The 17,080-nt window shown below is 38.7% G+C and overlaps 1 protein-coding gene across 1 annotated transcript in view; it reads left to right on the top strand.

The window, feature by feature from the left end:
• ADCY2 (adenylate cyclase 2) overlaps positions 1 to 17,080 on the top strand; it is a 204,841-nt gene that overhangs the window by 10,912 nt on the left and 176,849 nt on the right. Inside the window, exon 2 of the mRNA XM_038130098.1 lies at positions 9,307 to 9,504. Coding sequence (XP_037986026.1) covers positions 9,307 to 9,504 — 198 coding nt within the window. The remainder of the gene's footprint in view (positions 1 to 9,306; positions 9,505 to 17,080) is intronic.

Genomic DNA, 17,080 nt, shown 5'->3' with positions numbered 1-17,080 from the left:
ACCTTAAAAGCAAGTATTACTTCTTCAAAATCTAGCCACTGTGTTGAATCTTTGACTATTCTTGAAGACTATCTTTTCTTCCTTTGCATTCATTTGGGAATGATGGTTGAACCAGAATTATGGTGCTCGTCATGCATTGAGGTGACATTGTGATGTTCTCTCTTCTTTATTCTGTTTTCCTATATTCTGCATTTCAGGTTGTTTTTTGACTGCGAATATCTCTAAGTATTAGTAGCCAGCCAAGAGCTTGTTGTCGTGTGTATAAAGTTAGGATTGTTTTGTCTGAGGGGCATCTCTGCACACACATCTCTGCTGAAATTCATCTGCCGTTTTCTTGCTCTGTAGTGACTCTTATGAGATCCTTTTGTGTTTCTTCATAGCTGACCCTCATCTTTGCCAGACTGCTGTTCAGCCCTTTTCCAAACTGTTTATAGATATTTGAACAAATACCCTAGGATTCCTGAGGACTTTGGTATCTTTGTTTGTTACAATTTTTCCTGGTAGATGCCAGATGTGCTGGTACTTCCCTTTCCCAGGAGAAACTGGCATTACATCACATGCCTGTCTTTGGGTACTGTGGAACTTGGGATGCAGGTTACATGCTGCTACAGTTTTAGCTCTTTCTTCTTTGAGTCTTATTGGCCCTTTCTGATGAATCCTGACTGCTTGTGGAGACTTTTCTTTGCATTTCAGGTTTCTGCTTTTGTCTGTAATGCCTTACACTAATGCTTCAATTTGAGACAGACTTTCTGATTTATTCCTCCTGCATAGATTATTTTGGAATGAGAATTATCCCACAATGAGCACAGATTAAAAAAAAAAAACAAACAACAAAACCAGAAACAAACAACCCAAATGCTTTCTGCTACAGTCTGTTCTTCTTTAGTTTTTCTTTCTAATACCTGCATAATCTGTTTGGTAGTTCTTTAGCAGGCTGCCATGACTCCTGATTATGTTTCAAAAGGGATTTACTATTTATTTGTATACTCTTAGAAAAAATTTCTCAAGCAACTTCTTTTCTTGGCCTGCATTATCGAGTCTTTATATTAATTAAGCCTTTATATTAAATCCTTTTAAAATTTCCCCTTTAATGTTGTTGTGTTGTTTTTTGTGGTTTTTTTTTTCCTCTACAGAAGATAAATTTTAGAAGCTTCCTTACTTGGATGTTGAGACATTCTGGTGTATTTTGGTCTTTCTCAAGTTGTTTAGGGGAATTGATTAGCTTTTGCCCTGTGTCTCTGAGTTTTATAGTGTCTTCAGGCTACCCACAAAGATTTTAATTTGTAAGCTTATAGCTCCCCCTTTCAATTTTAGTGTTTGGGTTTTGTTTTTCATTTGTTTTCTTAACAAGATTTGTCATTGTTATAAAGAAGCCCCTCACTAGCAATATTTTGTGGACCAGGTTCTTTCCATTTCTTGAGATCAGACTGATCTCAAGATTGTTTTCTCTTTCTTTGTGTGGGTTGGTTTTTTTTGTCTGTGTACTTGTTTATTTTGGTTTTCAGCAGTGCGTGAGACACAGACTGTGGTCTCAGCTTCCATCTGCTGCTGTGATGCTTAGCAAGTCCGTCTGGGAGTCACTAAAGTATCCCTTGATCTGCTGAGTTTTCTTCTTTGACAGCCTTCCTTATATCTGCATGATAACCAGTCCTCTAAGTAATTTATTTTATGAGGCTTTGCTGTTCAGTCTCTTTTTTTTTTGGCTCATAGCCACTTTATACTATTTGTTAATTCTCTTAGACTGTTAATACAGGCCTTTCTTCAGTCCCTGGTGAACAGTATGGCTTTCAGTCTTTTTCTACTTTTTCATTATTCCGTTGATGATTTTTTACACCAACTTTTCAGTAAGACTATTGTGTAAATAATGCTTCAACAACAGGAATTTTTGTTCTTCCATCTAGCTTCCTAGCCTTGTAGAGAAGAGTGTATCCTTTCATATGGTGTCATGTTTCTCTGCCAGATTTCAAAAAGAGAGTCTGTTCTGCCTTTCCTTTCCTGAAACCTTCTTAGCTGAGTTTAATCAACTTCTGCCCTTTCATTTAGTCGAGACTCACTGGTCTCCTTGACATTTCTGCTTCTCTTAAAGCATGTACTCTGTAACAATCAATCTGTAACATTCCATTTGAATGTTTTCCTATGATGTTGGAAGTGCCAGCAAACTCATTCTTATGTTTTCTTTGTTTTCTTCCTTAAGCTCAGTTGCCTTCTACTGACAAAATCCCTATTTCCCAAATATTCTGGTGTCATTGATTTCCCTTTTGAGCACATTTTCTTAGCTGCTTTTTGAACTTTTGCTTGCCAACGAGTTGGGTTTGTTTGTTTGTTTGTTTTTTGGTTTTTGGGGGGTTTGTTTGTTTATTTGTTTTTGGGAGGGATAATTTCTGGGAGTGCTGCAGCTGTTTTCTGCTTTCTTCTCTAGCAACAAATATTTTATCTCCAGAAGTTTTCTTCCAACTTCTTATGTTACTGTTATTTGCACAGCATCCACAGCACCTCCAAAGAGCCTTTCCCAAGCCTCTGTGGGGTCTGATATTTTTTGCATTAAACAGAGAAGTCTGATCTGTGGTATGACTTTGTGTTCCTGATAATCATTGCTACAATGCTGAAGCAGGCGAGGTTCACTTACAGCTATCAGGCAAACTTGGAAAAATCGGGATGCCATTGTTTTCTACTGACTGATTGAGAATATAAATAATATCTATATGTGACTGGACTTACTAAAAAAATAAACCCTGGCCAAAAGTGCTTGGCTTGGTAGTCAGGCATGTGTGTGGTCAGATGGGTGTTCACAAGACGTGCAGGGTTGGCCACTGTATGTAGTCACTCTTAGTCCTGTGTGCTCACAAGGACATTGCCTGAAATGCCAGAGAACAGTTCTTGTTGGATTGCAGCAGAAGGTCTGCACTGTTGCAAAACTGCACACTTCTCTTATGGGGAACACATTTACAGCACACATGGTTCATGGCTTTCCAGCCTGGGGAAATGCTTCAGGTGGCCAGAATGTCATCTGAAGATTTGGATGAAATCTTTCTGCTCCAATTGTGTTCCTGTGTACTAGTGAATACAGAATGGTGTAGAATGGGGCCATGTATGCAGATCTGCTTCTCATGGTTACGTAACAACGTCACACAGCAGCTGGGCAGGTGTAATGCCACATGAGCCATGTGATGTGCAAATGGCTCTACACATTTATCTAGTGTGGAGTCAGAGATCTCTGTGCACTAGCAGCAAGTGTAGACTGCACATCAGACTCATTAATAGACAGAACTGAATTTCTCAAGACAGCAGACATCATGAAACGACTGGATTTGGGCTTGATGGTGTTATCATTGATCTGCTAAGCCAGACAGGGAATGTTGAATCAAAGAGAAAAAAAATTCAGGCATGCAGTTGCATAGGGCCTTAGTGAAAATGAAAAGCTTCATTGACACAAACTTCAAGACAGTTAAAAGATACAAGTCAGTTAATTTTCTGCTAATGTCCTTGAATACCCTGCACAAAACTCAATGGAAGATGAAAAAAAACCCCTACGTAAGAAGCCTTCTAACCAGGCAGCTAAGCAAGAATAACTAGCAAAGTTTTATGTTATGAAGGATAAATGCTGGACACAAAAGGCAGAGGAGTCTTTCTGAGTTGCGGATCCAGAAAACATCGTGTGGTCTTGGAAATAGCATCTGGCCTTAAAGACACTGCACAGTTTCTGAAGTGGAGATGGACTAATACTAATGGAATTGATGGAAAAGAAACCTTGGACTGCTGGCAAAAACTTTTCAGTTGTTGCCCTTAATGATGAAATCCTAGATGAAACTGTACAGCTACTTGGCCAGGAGCAGGGCACAGCACCTCTTAATAAAATGGAGATTTTTCCAGCTGTCTAGCAGATGGCACACAGTGCAGTCAGTCATGAGCAAATTCACTAAAATATAAAACCATAGAAGAAGGGTCACAAGTAGCCAGAAGAATTTTGCAGATTTTGTAGAGAAATATTTTTTTGCGATATTAGACCATTTAAATGCTGTCCAGTTTTACAGAGAGAAGGGAGATTGTCTTCTGAAAATCATTGTCTCAAGTCCTGGAAAAGGTTTTACAGGAAAAATGGGCAGTTTTTGCTGCAGAGACAACTCAACAGACTCTTTCAGTCAGTCCTATTAAAGGAAGATCTTTGATTGAGAGGTCAGCAAACTGGTAATCCTTGAGCCCTGTAACATTTCTTCTAACACTCAACATTTTTGAAAATAGCTGCATGAAATTGAAGATACTGAAAATTGAATAGATGTATGATACAAAAAAGTAAATCAATGTCTGAAGGACATTAATCACTTGGTTTTATAATTACATTTCGAGTGTGTTTCATTGATCTCAGCAAAAAGGGATTTTTAGTAGGAGTTTAATATAGTAAATGGTTTGAGTTAATTTAAAGCTTGTGAAATTTCAGATCTCAGCAGGAGTCCTCTCTATATAGACTACTGGTGAATTCCATTAAACAAAAAGAATAAAGAAAAAGTGTCAAAAGCATGAGGGACCATGTGAAAAGATTTTATGCTAAAACTGGCATTTTGACTGCTTAGCTGTTCATTTTTGTGGATTATTTCATCTGACTATGTTTTATATATAACAGTGAAGTGCTCTACAGCAGCTTTGCTGTTTGAAATTAAACTGAGGGCATGACATTATCTGGGAAAGATCAGGATGTAGATTGAGAGAAGGCTGTGGGTTTTGGAAAGATGATTGAAAGTGACTTTGGATTTTACCAGTGATAACAAGATTATCACACTTTGGAAGAATTTGTGGGAGTTGAAAAGTTTCTAATAGTAGACTTTTTAATTTCTTCAGTAATTAAAAGACAGCAAGAGAGAAAACACTCAGGGAGACAGAACTGTCAGGTAAGATCCATCTATTGCAGGCTTAGCCATTATGTTCACAAGTGTCATGCTGATATTTTAATTCCATTACCTCTGGTGTATTTTAATTTCTGAGACTAGCAGGGAAAAAAAAGCAAAGTGTTTGGGTTTGGTTTTTTTTTCTTCTCCCCCCACCTCTTTGGGAAATGGTTAAGGTAACAGAACAGCTAACCTTTAGGATTTTGACACACCCAACTTGCTAAACACAATGATAATTGAAAATATTGATCGAAAGGCTGCAAGTTCTAAATGTCCTGCTCCTAAAGTTACAATTCTATAGAAATTTAGTTCCTCTGAAGTAATAGGAAAATATTGTTCAAAGTAGTTTCCAGTATAAACCTCTGCCTTACAAGGCCTGCTTTTCTTGAGCTGCCATTAGCTTGTATTTTAAAGGCAGGAGTGTGAAAATCCCCCTGTACACATTGAGGCTTTCTGTAAAGAATACAAATTATAATAAAGTTTTATTTTCTTATATATTTTATAAATTGCCTAACGTGTACGCTATTCTGTCTTTAAATTTCAATTTTACTTCAGAAATTGTACAGGGCATGGTGTGACAATGGCAGAAGGATGTTTTCCTGTGTCAGCTTAGGGAGGTCACCTGTGCTCACGAGCTGATACTGTGTGGTCTATTTTTTTTTTTTTTTTTTTTTTTTTTTTTTTTTTTGTTTGCATACATTTAAATCAAAATGTAAATTTGTGTAGTAGGCAACCACAGAAGGAGTGAAAGGAGAAATAAAATTTTAGATTTAGTGATCAAAATAGTTCAACTAAATGTTAAGATCAGTGTATGCATAAAAAAAGGAAATTGAGTAGCTGTTAATTTGGAACAAGCATTTTGATGGATTGATCTAATTATAGAATACATATAAATATGTGTAGCTACATGAGCATACATGTGCTCTAAACAGACATCTAAATATTGTTGATCGGTTATGAAGCCAAATCCTCCCAGAAAGTACAGTAGTTTTATTACTTTTTTACTGATGTGGAGAGCCATGCAGTTGGTGTGCATCTGGATTTTCTTACTGGTATGTTTGTAGCATGATCCTTATCACTGAAATGCCAATTTCCCATCATTTAAATATGTGGTTTTCCACAGTCTTGGCTTACTCCAGGAGTTTGTGGTTTCCTTTGGTGCTGTGACTTGGGCTGCGTGAGAGATAGTGCAAGGAAGCTGATGTTGTCCTGTTGCCTGTGACACCTGTCTCTTGCAACAAGAGTTTGGCAATCCCACCTGGTTGAAGTTAAATGGTTTTGGTGTTAACTGAGCTGACATTGGTTGTGCCAGTTAATAAATCAATTAACTGAAACAAGTCTCGGAGATGGGATTGATCAAAAATCACAACATTCAGATATGTAAATCCGTTTCCTACTAGTAGGTAGGTTTTATATTTTTACTTACTGTGCAGCTCTGTACTCTTGCAGGTACTTACCTGTTTGCCTAAATTTAAGGCCATGATTTTGTTTTCAGTGTGACTACCGAAGAGCTTGAAAGCCTTTGTGTGTGTATTTGATATTTGGAAGCTTAGTGTTTGCATTTCAGGGTTAGCATCACCACTTAAAATTTCCTGACACATCTTTTGCTTATACCGTGATTGTCAGTGTTACAATAAAAATTGCTTTGATGTATGACTTGATAAATTTAAGAGGGAATAAAAAATAAGAAGAGTTGAAAGATGAGCTGACTTTTGATAGGCAGGGCAGGGTATATTGTGGCATTTCGCTTGGTTTCAGCCTGCCAGGGTGCTCCTGAGCTGGAGCTGGGAGCAGCTGGGTGTCGCAGTCTGCGGTGCACACGCAGGCAGGGCTGCAAGGAAAAATGAAGAAATGGAAACAGTGAAGGGGGCCAGATTTTTACAGTAAGTGTCTCTAGATATCAAGCTGTAAAATTTACTAGATCAGGGTAAAAAACTCAAAGCAAAAAAAACAAAACAAAACCCCACCTGCTGATGGTATTTGTAAATGTTCGTAAATTTAGAAATTTATTTGTAAATTTTTAGTTTTTATTTAATTGAAGCAAATCCTATATACATAAGAAAGGAAAAAAGTCATATTAAGATTCTTTAAAGTAAAATTATGTTATGCATTTAAATAGAAAACCCATTGATAAACAAGATTTAACAGGGCACTCAGGAAGCAACTACAAGCAAGAGAAAAAGAAATGTTACTTTGTGCTTAGATGTCTTACAAATCATCAAATGAGTACTTTCAGATTCTTTTGAAGATTTCACCATGAAAAATGAATCTGAGGCTTTCCTGCATGAAGTCTGTGGTTACTGTTGCAGCAGTAGCATTTGGAGGCTGCTTTTGGGGAATCCTTGTTGCTGCAAATGAGGCTGTTAGAATTCATAACAGCTGGGGAATGACTAAAGATCCTGTGACTGTACTTTGATATAGTGCTGTTATATTTCAACCAGGCGTGCTTTTGAGCATGTACAGCAATAGAAAATCAAATATTTATTTTTTTTAATGCACCCATCATTGATAATTTAAAGATGTTAGTGTGGTAGCTTCCAAGTAAGCTCTGTATATAAATTTAAATATTAAATATTCTGAATCTTACTTCACATTATATTCTAGTCCTTGCTCTGGGTGTTGTTTCTACATTTCAAAGTAAGCAGTTGCTAGGAGAAAATGTATATATGTAATCTAGAGTCTGTACTTCTAGATAAATACTTTAAGCAGAATCAAAACATGTAGTACCTTTCAACTATCACTGTCAAAAAGGCTTTTATAGAGCGATGGATGTAGTTGATTTTTGAGGCGTTTTGACAGCTGCATTGTTCAGGGTGATTTACAGTTTTCTCAACTTGCTTCAAATAATATTAAATCATAGAGTGCTTTGGGTTAGAAGGGACCTTAAAGATCACCTAGTGCCAAACCTCCTGCCATGGGCCGTCACGCCTTCCACTAAAAAAGGCTGCTCAAAACCCCACCCAACCTGTCCTGTATCACTTGGAGAAGGGAATTATCATCAGTGCATTCCAGGAACCGCCTGGATTGCTCATGCCCTGCTTTGTTGCCCCTGCAACAAGAGTAGGGGTGGCTGAAGTTCCTTGTGAGGACCAGGACTTGTGAACATGAGGCTGTTCCTGTCTCTCTAGAGAGGGCCTCATCTTCTCAATATTCCTGGTTGGAGGACCTGTAGCAGACCCCCACTGTAATGTTGGCTATCTCTGCTCTCCTTTTAACCCAACCTATAAGCCCTCAGCTCCTCATCCATCACCCGGCAGGGGATGCTCCGTGCGTTCTTGCTGGTCATTGACATAGAGGAAAACACGCCCTCCTTGTTTCCCCTCTCCTCTCCTTCCTGAAGAGCCAGTATCCTTCCATTCCAACACTCCTGTCATGGGAGCCATCCCACCACATCTGTGTGACAAGGTCCTAGGTGCACATCTCTTGTTTACTGCCCATGCCCCCAAAGCCAACATACTGGCTAGAGTGGCTGGAATTCCTTTTCCTGCTGACTTGCAATCCCCTTTCAGACTCAGAGCATCTTTCTGATATTGGCATCAAACTTGGAGTGGAATGAATTGAGGTTCTGTTCCCCTGGGAACTTTAATTTTGTGAGGATTGGTGAAAAAACAACTTGCATTCCAGAGTGCCTTACCATCACCCTCTGCAATCCATCTTGGTATTGCTCAGACTGTTTCTGGCTGTGTCACTGGTGTCCTTGTGAAACTACAGCAGCGGGCAGTAGTGGGCTCTGTGAGGCTTGCGAGTCTCTTGGTGACATCCCTGCTATGAGCCCCCAGTAAGCAGCACAGCTCTCAGGAGCGTGTCAGAGGCAGAGCTCTGTGCCTCTCACAAGAGGGTCCCTGCTGCTGTCACGTTCTTTTGGTTGCGTTGGCTTTTACAGAGCAGATGGGGCTGCCTGGCTCAGCTCCAGCACTTCTCCTGATGGGATGGGCCTTTTCAATCTGCAGAGCAGAGAAGAGGTTCTGCAGGAGCATGCCAGGCTTCAGGAGAAGTTTCTTTCTCCTGTAAGTTCACGTTCTTGCAAGCTTCTGTTCTGCATTTTGCCCCTCTCTGTCCTGTGTGTGCCAGTGGTGGAACTCTTGGATGGTTGACCACGGGCTGTGAGTCCCCTGCAGACTGAGCTTGGAACCAGCTTTCCAACTCAGCCCCCCTCATGCTGCCCACACTTCTCACAGCCTGCTGCAACTCAGAGTAGTAAAAGAAGTGCTATTGTGGTTAGTAGTTACAGTAGTAGTTACAAGGCTGATGCTCCACACAACAGCTTCTTACCATGAAAGAAATCCTATTTTAATTTAACTCACTTTAGATATCCAGTCATGTCTTTCTGCTGTCTTCACGTACAATAAGTTTAGAGCATGTTATTGATATCTGACCTTTAAGTACATTTGGTTTTAACTTCCTTTTCATTTTCCTCTGTTTTCAGGAAGTTGAAGACCACGTGGCGTTTTTAATAACTGTTCCAACAGCCCTAGCAATTTTTTTTGCTATATTTATCCTTGTCTGCGTAGAACCTGTCTTTAAGAAGCTGCTTCGTATATTTTCTCTGGTGGTCTGGGTATGTCTTGTTGCCATGGGATATCTCTTTATGTGTTTTGGAGGAATCATCTGTCCCTGGGACCAGGTAAGACTGTCATTATTACTAATTTTACTTCCATTGGGTACATTTCCAAGAACCATTCTATACAAAAAGCCTTCATGTTCCTTTTTTTGGGACATCTCACAAAATGATTTTGTGATTAAATGGTTGCATGCTGAGACTCCCTTGATCTCCTTTATAAATGCCAGAGATGTGCATCCTTAAAATACTAGGAAATATTAGAAGGATTTTGCTGTTATATTTTTAAGCTCCTTTAATCATGAATACTTGATTCCAATCACCAGCTTCTTTGTAGAGAGAATATTTGATTCTAGTGACCAGTTAACATGGCAGAAATGCTAGTTTTGTTCAACACTGCTCATTGCTATCTTTTTCAGTTTAAAATGTTTGAGATCTCAGTGTAGGCTTTCTGTGGTCTACAAGGAGTTCTCTAGTAATGTATGAGAAAAAGGACTGGGAGTCTCCTTACTTGTCTAGACAAATGGATGAGTAGAGAAGAAGTGAAGTACCCTTCACATTTTTAAAATTTTGTAATGAAGAAAAAGCAAAATATAATTGCAGCCTAATAGCAGCACTTTTGAAACATCAATAAATGATGTGCAATATCCAGCGCTGTGGCTGATCGATTCTTTTGAGTTCTGTCACATTATTTTCTTTTCTCCAAACAGCTCTACATGGGAATATGGCTCATCTGATATTTTTATAACTCTTCAAAGGATGGAAAAAGTCTTTTAAACATATAAATATGTCTTCTGAAGATTTCATGCTGATTCTATGAGTTTAGCCTTTAAATTATGTTACTGTCTCCAGAATGCCCTCTAGGTCCTTGAGACAGACTTGGAATAAATTCTCTGACTTTTTATTCAGATCTTGCAAAGACTTGGGTGAATACTGAACTTTAAGTAGTTCCTTTAAACTCTTAAATATAAATTTTTAAAATTACTGGTGTGTGCTGGTAATATTTTGGAGCCTTTCCTTCGTGGGTGGCTTTATATTTTCATTTTCTTGGGAGGTTCTGGGATTAATTTTCTAAGAAACCTCCTACCTGATTTGGGGTTTTTTAGGTTTTATATATTTTCAATAGTTTAAACTACCAAACCAGGACACACTTGCATGTAATAAAAACATCAGAACATGAAATACTTTTCTTTAGATATGGATTGCACCCTGAGAGTTCTTCAGTCTTTGTGATATCTCATCTAGGTAATTCACAAGGTGTTACTTTTTTCATTTATTTTCATTGGCATTTGTGTCATGTCATGCTAGAATATTTCAGACTTTCAATCTTAGATGCAAATATTTAGTTAGTCATATTATTTATTCATTGTAAATGATACTAAATTTAGTTTTGGTATTTGAAAGCTAGGATAATGATTTTCAAAAGCACATGGACTGAAAGAGATCTAAGAGGGATATTGCTGTCTCAGTCCCAGAGTTGTGTTTAGCCTGTGATGATTTGTCCTGCCTTGCTTTCCTCTTAGGAAAAATGTAGGCATTCCCACAGAATTCAAGGGATGTGCCTGGCCCTGTGACAGAGGAAGGACTGTAGAGCTCTGGGAAATGGAATTGTCTTCCTATAGGTTGCCAGGACACAACTCTTCTGATATTCAGTCTTCTCTTTGCTTTGCGTGCAAGAGCTGCCTGCAAAAAGGATATTTGGGACGAAGCTGCTTTTCTTGCTCTGCCAGCAGCAGCCAGCTCCAGGCAGCCACCTTGCCGAGTGCTTTGCGGGCTCCAGCTGAGAGCAGGCAGGGCTTTTCCAGAATGCTGGGACCTGCGGCAGATGTCTTTGGCATCTGGTGGGAGAGGGGCTGTGCTAGAGTAGCCCCTGGCCACTGCTGAGAGTCCAAGGTCATGTGGCTCCTTGTTGTAGAATTCTTCACTTCCCCAAACCTGTTTTGTTTTTTTTTCTCCTTTGAAAGCAGTGCAGTTTTTTTGACTGCTTTTGTAGGAGTACTTTTGCCTAGTATCAGTTTAGAGTAAACTGTGGAAATATGGGAATCTTTCTGGGAATTTGACACCTTACACAAAAGACTAACTGAAGGTTTGATGTTTTCAAACATTTGAAAAAGAGCTGTGAGCAGTAAAATACTGCCTTGTATTCTTGTATTCCATCCTGTGATGCTGGTGTGTTGTTTGCTCTGCATTGAGAATATGTAGGTCCATAACTGGTGTTGTCTCCTATATGTGAAACCAAAATTGAAAAATCCTTCCTCGGTGGTCATTGACAAGTTCTTTGTTGAAATTATACATTTTGTGGACCTTTAAACCATTTTACTTGGCATATTGAAGTGGTTTTGTGATTCATTTATGCTTTTTGTGAAAGAAAGGAGACATGATGTAAAATTTAAATTAGTTAGGTTTCAAATCTATCTCTGTCAACATTAGCTAATTGGAAGATGATGAAAATGAAGGAGTCAATCCATGCACAGTTACTAAACAAGTGCTTTATATTAATTTACTTTATGTTTATATGTATTTACTTTAATTTACTTTTAATTTACTTCAAATTGCAGCCTAACTTCTGTTCTGGTCCAGGAGAGTTTAAAAATGTCATAACTTTCATGTCCCCTGAATCTTAAGCTTGTTAAGAATATGGCATTTCTTAATTGTACTAGTAACTATTGAAAGATAGATTTTCTTCATACCACAGTTACTGGACAGAGCATCTTATTGTGCCATTTGTGGACAGTCCTTTGAATGACACCCTTGCATCTTTTAAATTTTGGCTTAATGTTTTTCTTGTGCCTTTTGGCTGTTTACAACTGCTCAATGTCATGTTTCTCTGTTGTCTTAAGAAACCTGAGGTGTCAACTTTTATGGCTTTTGTTTACAATAAAAATACCATTTGAGAGAGATTATTTTGGTTAGGAACTCAGTATACATTTAATGCAGAGCAGTTCTTCCTTAGCCTGCAGGCGCATAGCTCAAATAACCCACAATTAGTAGAGAGCTGGAAATGAAGTTGTTGGTCAGGGCCATTGTTTTGGTTTTTTTATTAGAAACGTGTAGGCTGATGTGAAAATAGTAATTGGTTTCAGCTATCTTTTTGCTGTCCCTGCAGACTGCTTTTATCAGTCTCCATTTCCTTGACTCTTTGGTTGCAGATACAGCTTTGGAGAAAACTCTTTATCAGGTGGGTATCTGGCCACTGTTTGAAGGGGGAGGACAGTGTGGCTGTGGACAATTACTTTGTCCATTCTGCCGATCTGCCAGCTCCATGCTGGCTCCGTAATTGCCTGATTAACCTGATCCAAAGGCTGTTATTGTCACTGGTCTGCCTGGGCATCATCCCTAACCCATCTGGGAGAGCAGCCAGCATATTTGCACCATCAGCCTTAGTAGCTCGCTTACCTCTTTAGTTAGTCCAAACTCCCTTGCTCCTCTGTGTCAACAAGGAAGAATGGTGAGTACACTGAGACGGAGATGGAGCGTGCCTTAGGGAGACAGTGGGCCAATTAACATGAAAAAAATTGAAACAGTGATGGCAAAAGTCTTTGGTAATTTACTTTTTTTTTTTTAAAGAAGTGTGGCAGCCCTCCTTTATTGGTGTCAGTCCAAGTTTTTGTGGCATTGCAGCCCCTGGTTTTCCTTAGTGGCTTGGGGAAGTTGGATCCTGACCTTCATGTGCTACAGTTTGAATGGTCCAGGAGGGAGACTGGGCTCCTGTTAGGAGTCATGAGACACCTGAGTCAGTAGGAAAGAAGGAGAGCAAAGGTAGTCATGCCGAGGCTCAGAGAGAGCCACTGCCTGCTGGCAACTTTCTTCCAAGTCTAGGATGTGAGCAGTAACGTGTGAAGGTGTTTTCAGTGAGGAAAGACCCAAGGGCGATGCTTATTTAGCAAGGTCAATGAGGAAATCTGTGGATGGTGTGTTGGTAGGGGGCCAGTAATGCAAGGCAGGCAAGCTGAGTAAGGAGTGCTGGTAGAAAGGAGTTGATGGATTGATTTTGTTGTGTTAGAACTCTTCCTTACTATAGTAGGAAGCACCCTTCCTTTCAAAATGTAAATCCAGTACCTGTCTGTAGAGTTTCCTGCTGGGGAATGAATTTAAATTAGTTTTCTCTTGTTTTGGTGACAGTGCAGTTATTGTACAATAGTTGCCTTTCTGTGTCACCCTCTAACATGTCTAATACTTCCTCAGCCTTTTATATGGGGTGTATGTAAATATGACGTAGCACATTGATATCAGTGGGTGAAAAGAGCTCTTAAAGCATGCAGTGGATGATATAAAAAAGAGTAATTATGCAGCATTATACTAGTCTAATGAATTCTATCATTGCAGGATTTTGGTATTCAATTCTATTTAATCATAAATATGTTTGCACAGTGCAGGCACCAGATGTGTTCCTCCTTCTCTGTATTCAGTTACAGCACAGAAATTACTTCAAGCGGAATTTGACACTTATGGTTTTAAAAAAATATCCAGAGTGATGTGCTTAGAATATATATTTGATTATTTTAGCCTAAATTCTACTTTTTGAGCTGAATTTAAAGTACTTCTTTGTTTTCTTTTAATCTGTTGGTATGGAATGGTTTGATTTGGGCCTTGGAGCAGTCCTGGCTTAAGAAGTGTGGGCAAAATTTTATGCCCTAGTATTTATAATTATCTTTTTTTTTATACTGTCTTAGTACCTGGGGATATCTGTTGTGGGCTGAGGGGTGAGGGCCTACACAAAGTTTCTGTGGTTGTGGTAATCAGCTCCTGTATTAGGCAGTTAGGTGAAACAATGGATCTGCAGAAAGAGAAGATTTGTCTTTGCCTGAATTACATTGGGTCTGATTTCCACACCTTGCCTTATCTAAAGTCAGCCCTGCCCTAAACTATCAGTAACATGTTTTGTAGTTAAGCAGTATATAAAAAAATATATATTGTTAGATATTTGAGGAAAGCAAGGCAGGTGTCAGTGAAGCCCCTGCAGTGCAGGAAAATGAGGATGAATTGATGCTATACCACTTGTTCAGGATCTGGACTGTGGGGGAGACTTGGCTTTTTTTAAAGTTCAAGATTAATCATACTCTCAGGAATGAGTATCCTGAACAAGGAACCAAATCTTGTAGGAGCATGGTTCAGTACCTCGTAGGTGAATATTCACCTGAAAAAGGACCTGAAGAAAACCAGAAGGGTTGCATAAAAGGAAAAGATACTGCCAAGCAGATGATACTCTGCTTTAGGAATAGGTGTGATAGAAAAACAAGAACCCCCAATCCATCAGTATTTGCCATATTTTCAGTTATAATCTTAGAAAGTGAACAAATTATTTTTATCTTAATGCCTTTTTTATGATATATAAAGTCACAGCCTTAATAGCAATGCATTTAAGTGGTTTTATCAAGTCTATATGGTTATATCTATGTAGAAGACAGAAAAAAGATGAACTATTAGACACACCTGCCAGTTACTAAAATCAGTAATACAGTAGATCAATACAATACAATAGTGTGCAATCCCTGGAGTACTGGTTGGCATAACCAACGTGCCATTATTAACCTTTGCTATGTCATGGCAGTGCATTATGAGAGCAGTGAAGAAAGAACTGATAGCTGTTTTAAATAGGGAACATACATTTGAAAGAAAAAAAAAATCTACTTTTGTTCCAAACAGGAGACTAGAAGCCCTGCTAAAGGAGATGACCATTATTAAGGTAACTGCACATGTAGGTGAGGGGAGATGTCAGGTAGTGTGACTTTAGAGGGTCTCAGGCAGGAGGAAGATTTCTGTCTGGATTTCTCAGAGAGCTCTCTGGAGAATGTTTCCCTTTATTAGTGCTTTTTACTTGTGAAGAGGTGACTGAATGTCATTGCTACAATGAAATTTGTTGATGACCCAGTTCAAGGATTCCTAATACAGCAAAAGATCACAATGTTATGGGGAAGAAAAGCTTGACCTTGAGGACTGCAGTAATAGCAGCTAGATGAAATTTAATAATAGGAAATATAAGGTGCCTGCATTTGGGGACTAACAGCAGAAGTTACAGCTATAGGCTGAGTTCATCACTAGAAAAAGAAGCAAGGACAAGCAGAATGAGGAGAGGAAGCATTAGCTGATCACTGGGTCATTTGGACATGTGTCCAGATGAGACTCATTTATGATGTCAGAGGATCCAGCTAAAGATGAATCCTTGCCTGGATGAATATGTAAACTTCTAGTCACCTTTATTCAAAAGATCACCAGGAGAAAGGCGGGTTATGTGAGAGGTGGGAGAGCTTGACTTGGGTATAGATCTGCAGAGGAGAAGAATGCTGAGAGTTGTGTGACTGCCATCTACAGATAGTCCATGGCTGCAGACATCAGATTTGAGGAGAAGCTACGGAAGACAAAGAATTAGTGACACATACACCTACACCCAAACAAAAATAAAAATCATCTGGCTGGTATTGAAAATTAAACTGACAATTAGAATTTATCCTGTAACCATTTGGGCATGTGGTTTGTGGAGGTTAACATGCTCAGGATAATAAAGATTAAAATAATGAATTGGTTTTACAGTGGGATGCTGTCCTTAGCTGAGAGTCAGTCAGTGTCTTCATTCAGAGAGAATGGACTTCAGTGGTTCAGGAGCATCCTTTTAGTTCTTTATTTCTATGGACCACAGAACATCTGGAAACTGCTGAGATGTTTAAAATGACAATTTCCTTTGACCTGTGCATGAAGTTCATCTGAAAGCTAAAGAGATGCGTTTTCTGAATTTTAAAAGTTTATGGCTTTTTGCTATCTAAATATCTTTTATCCTTCTGGTATTCTGGAGAAGTAATCTCAGAATTTAAAACATCAGGGGGTAATAATTTTGGTCTATTTCTGTTCTCTTTAGGCAGTCATTATAACATTTCTGAGAGAGGTCTGATGTAAGATAAAGTGGAAGATACTGGATGTATCCAGTAACTTACTGAATGAACCTTATGAAATTCTTTTTTCCCTTCTAGTTTATTTTCCTTGACTCCATTTCTTGAAGTGTGTTTTTCATCTTGGAGGGGACAATTAAGTACAAAGGCTGAGCTGATTGTAGTTTTCCTCAAGATTATTGCATAGTTTACATGCAGTGTGATGATTGCAGTGCAAGTCACGTGAATGAACTCTGCCAAGGCAAATGTACGTATTGATGTACAATAGAAATGTAAGACTCAGATAAATATGCACAAACTGAATGTGGCAAGATTTTTCTCTCTGATGGGAAGTAACATTTATCAAAAAAATATCAGTGTTCCAGAAAGTACTGAAAATAAGCAATGCTCATTTTAAATATCATCATATTCTTCTGATGTTGCTGAAGTTGAAAGACCATGTGATAAATGGAAGGGAATAATTTAAGCCCTTCATATGACTTCTTATGTGCTTAATAATTGATTTGACATCAGGAAATAACCATTTAATAATTTCATAGTACACACATAGTTAATAATTACTTGTATGATGGAGCTACTGGAGAACCACTGAAGCAGCTATCCAGTACTTCTTGCTACCAGGTTTAATTTAGGAAGACATGCAAATGTCATTTATTGGAATTGTATTTTACTCAGAAATCTAACAGTTTGCCTGAGTTCCAGGAGGAAAGGTTTTGGCATGATACTGCATTAGTCTGTTGGTTTAAGCTGATAGACCT

Source organism: Motacilla alba, chromosome 2, assembly GCF_015832195.1.
Source record: "Motacilla alba alba isolate MOTALB_02 chromosome 2, Motacilla_alba_V1.0_pri, whole genome shotgun sequence".
NCBI lineage: Eukaryota > Metazoa > Chordata > Aves > Passeriformes > Motacillidae > Motacilla > Motacilla alba.
This window is presented reverse-complemented; position numbering and strand designations above follow the sequence as displayed.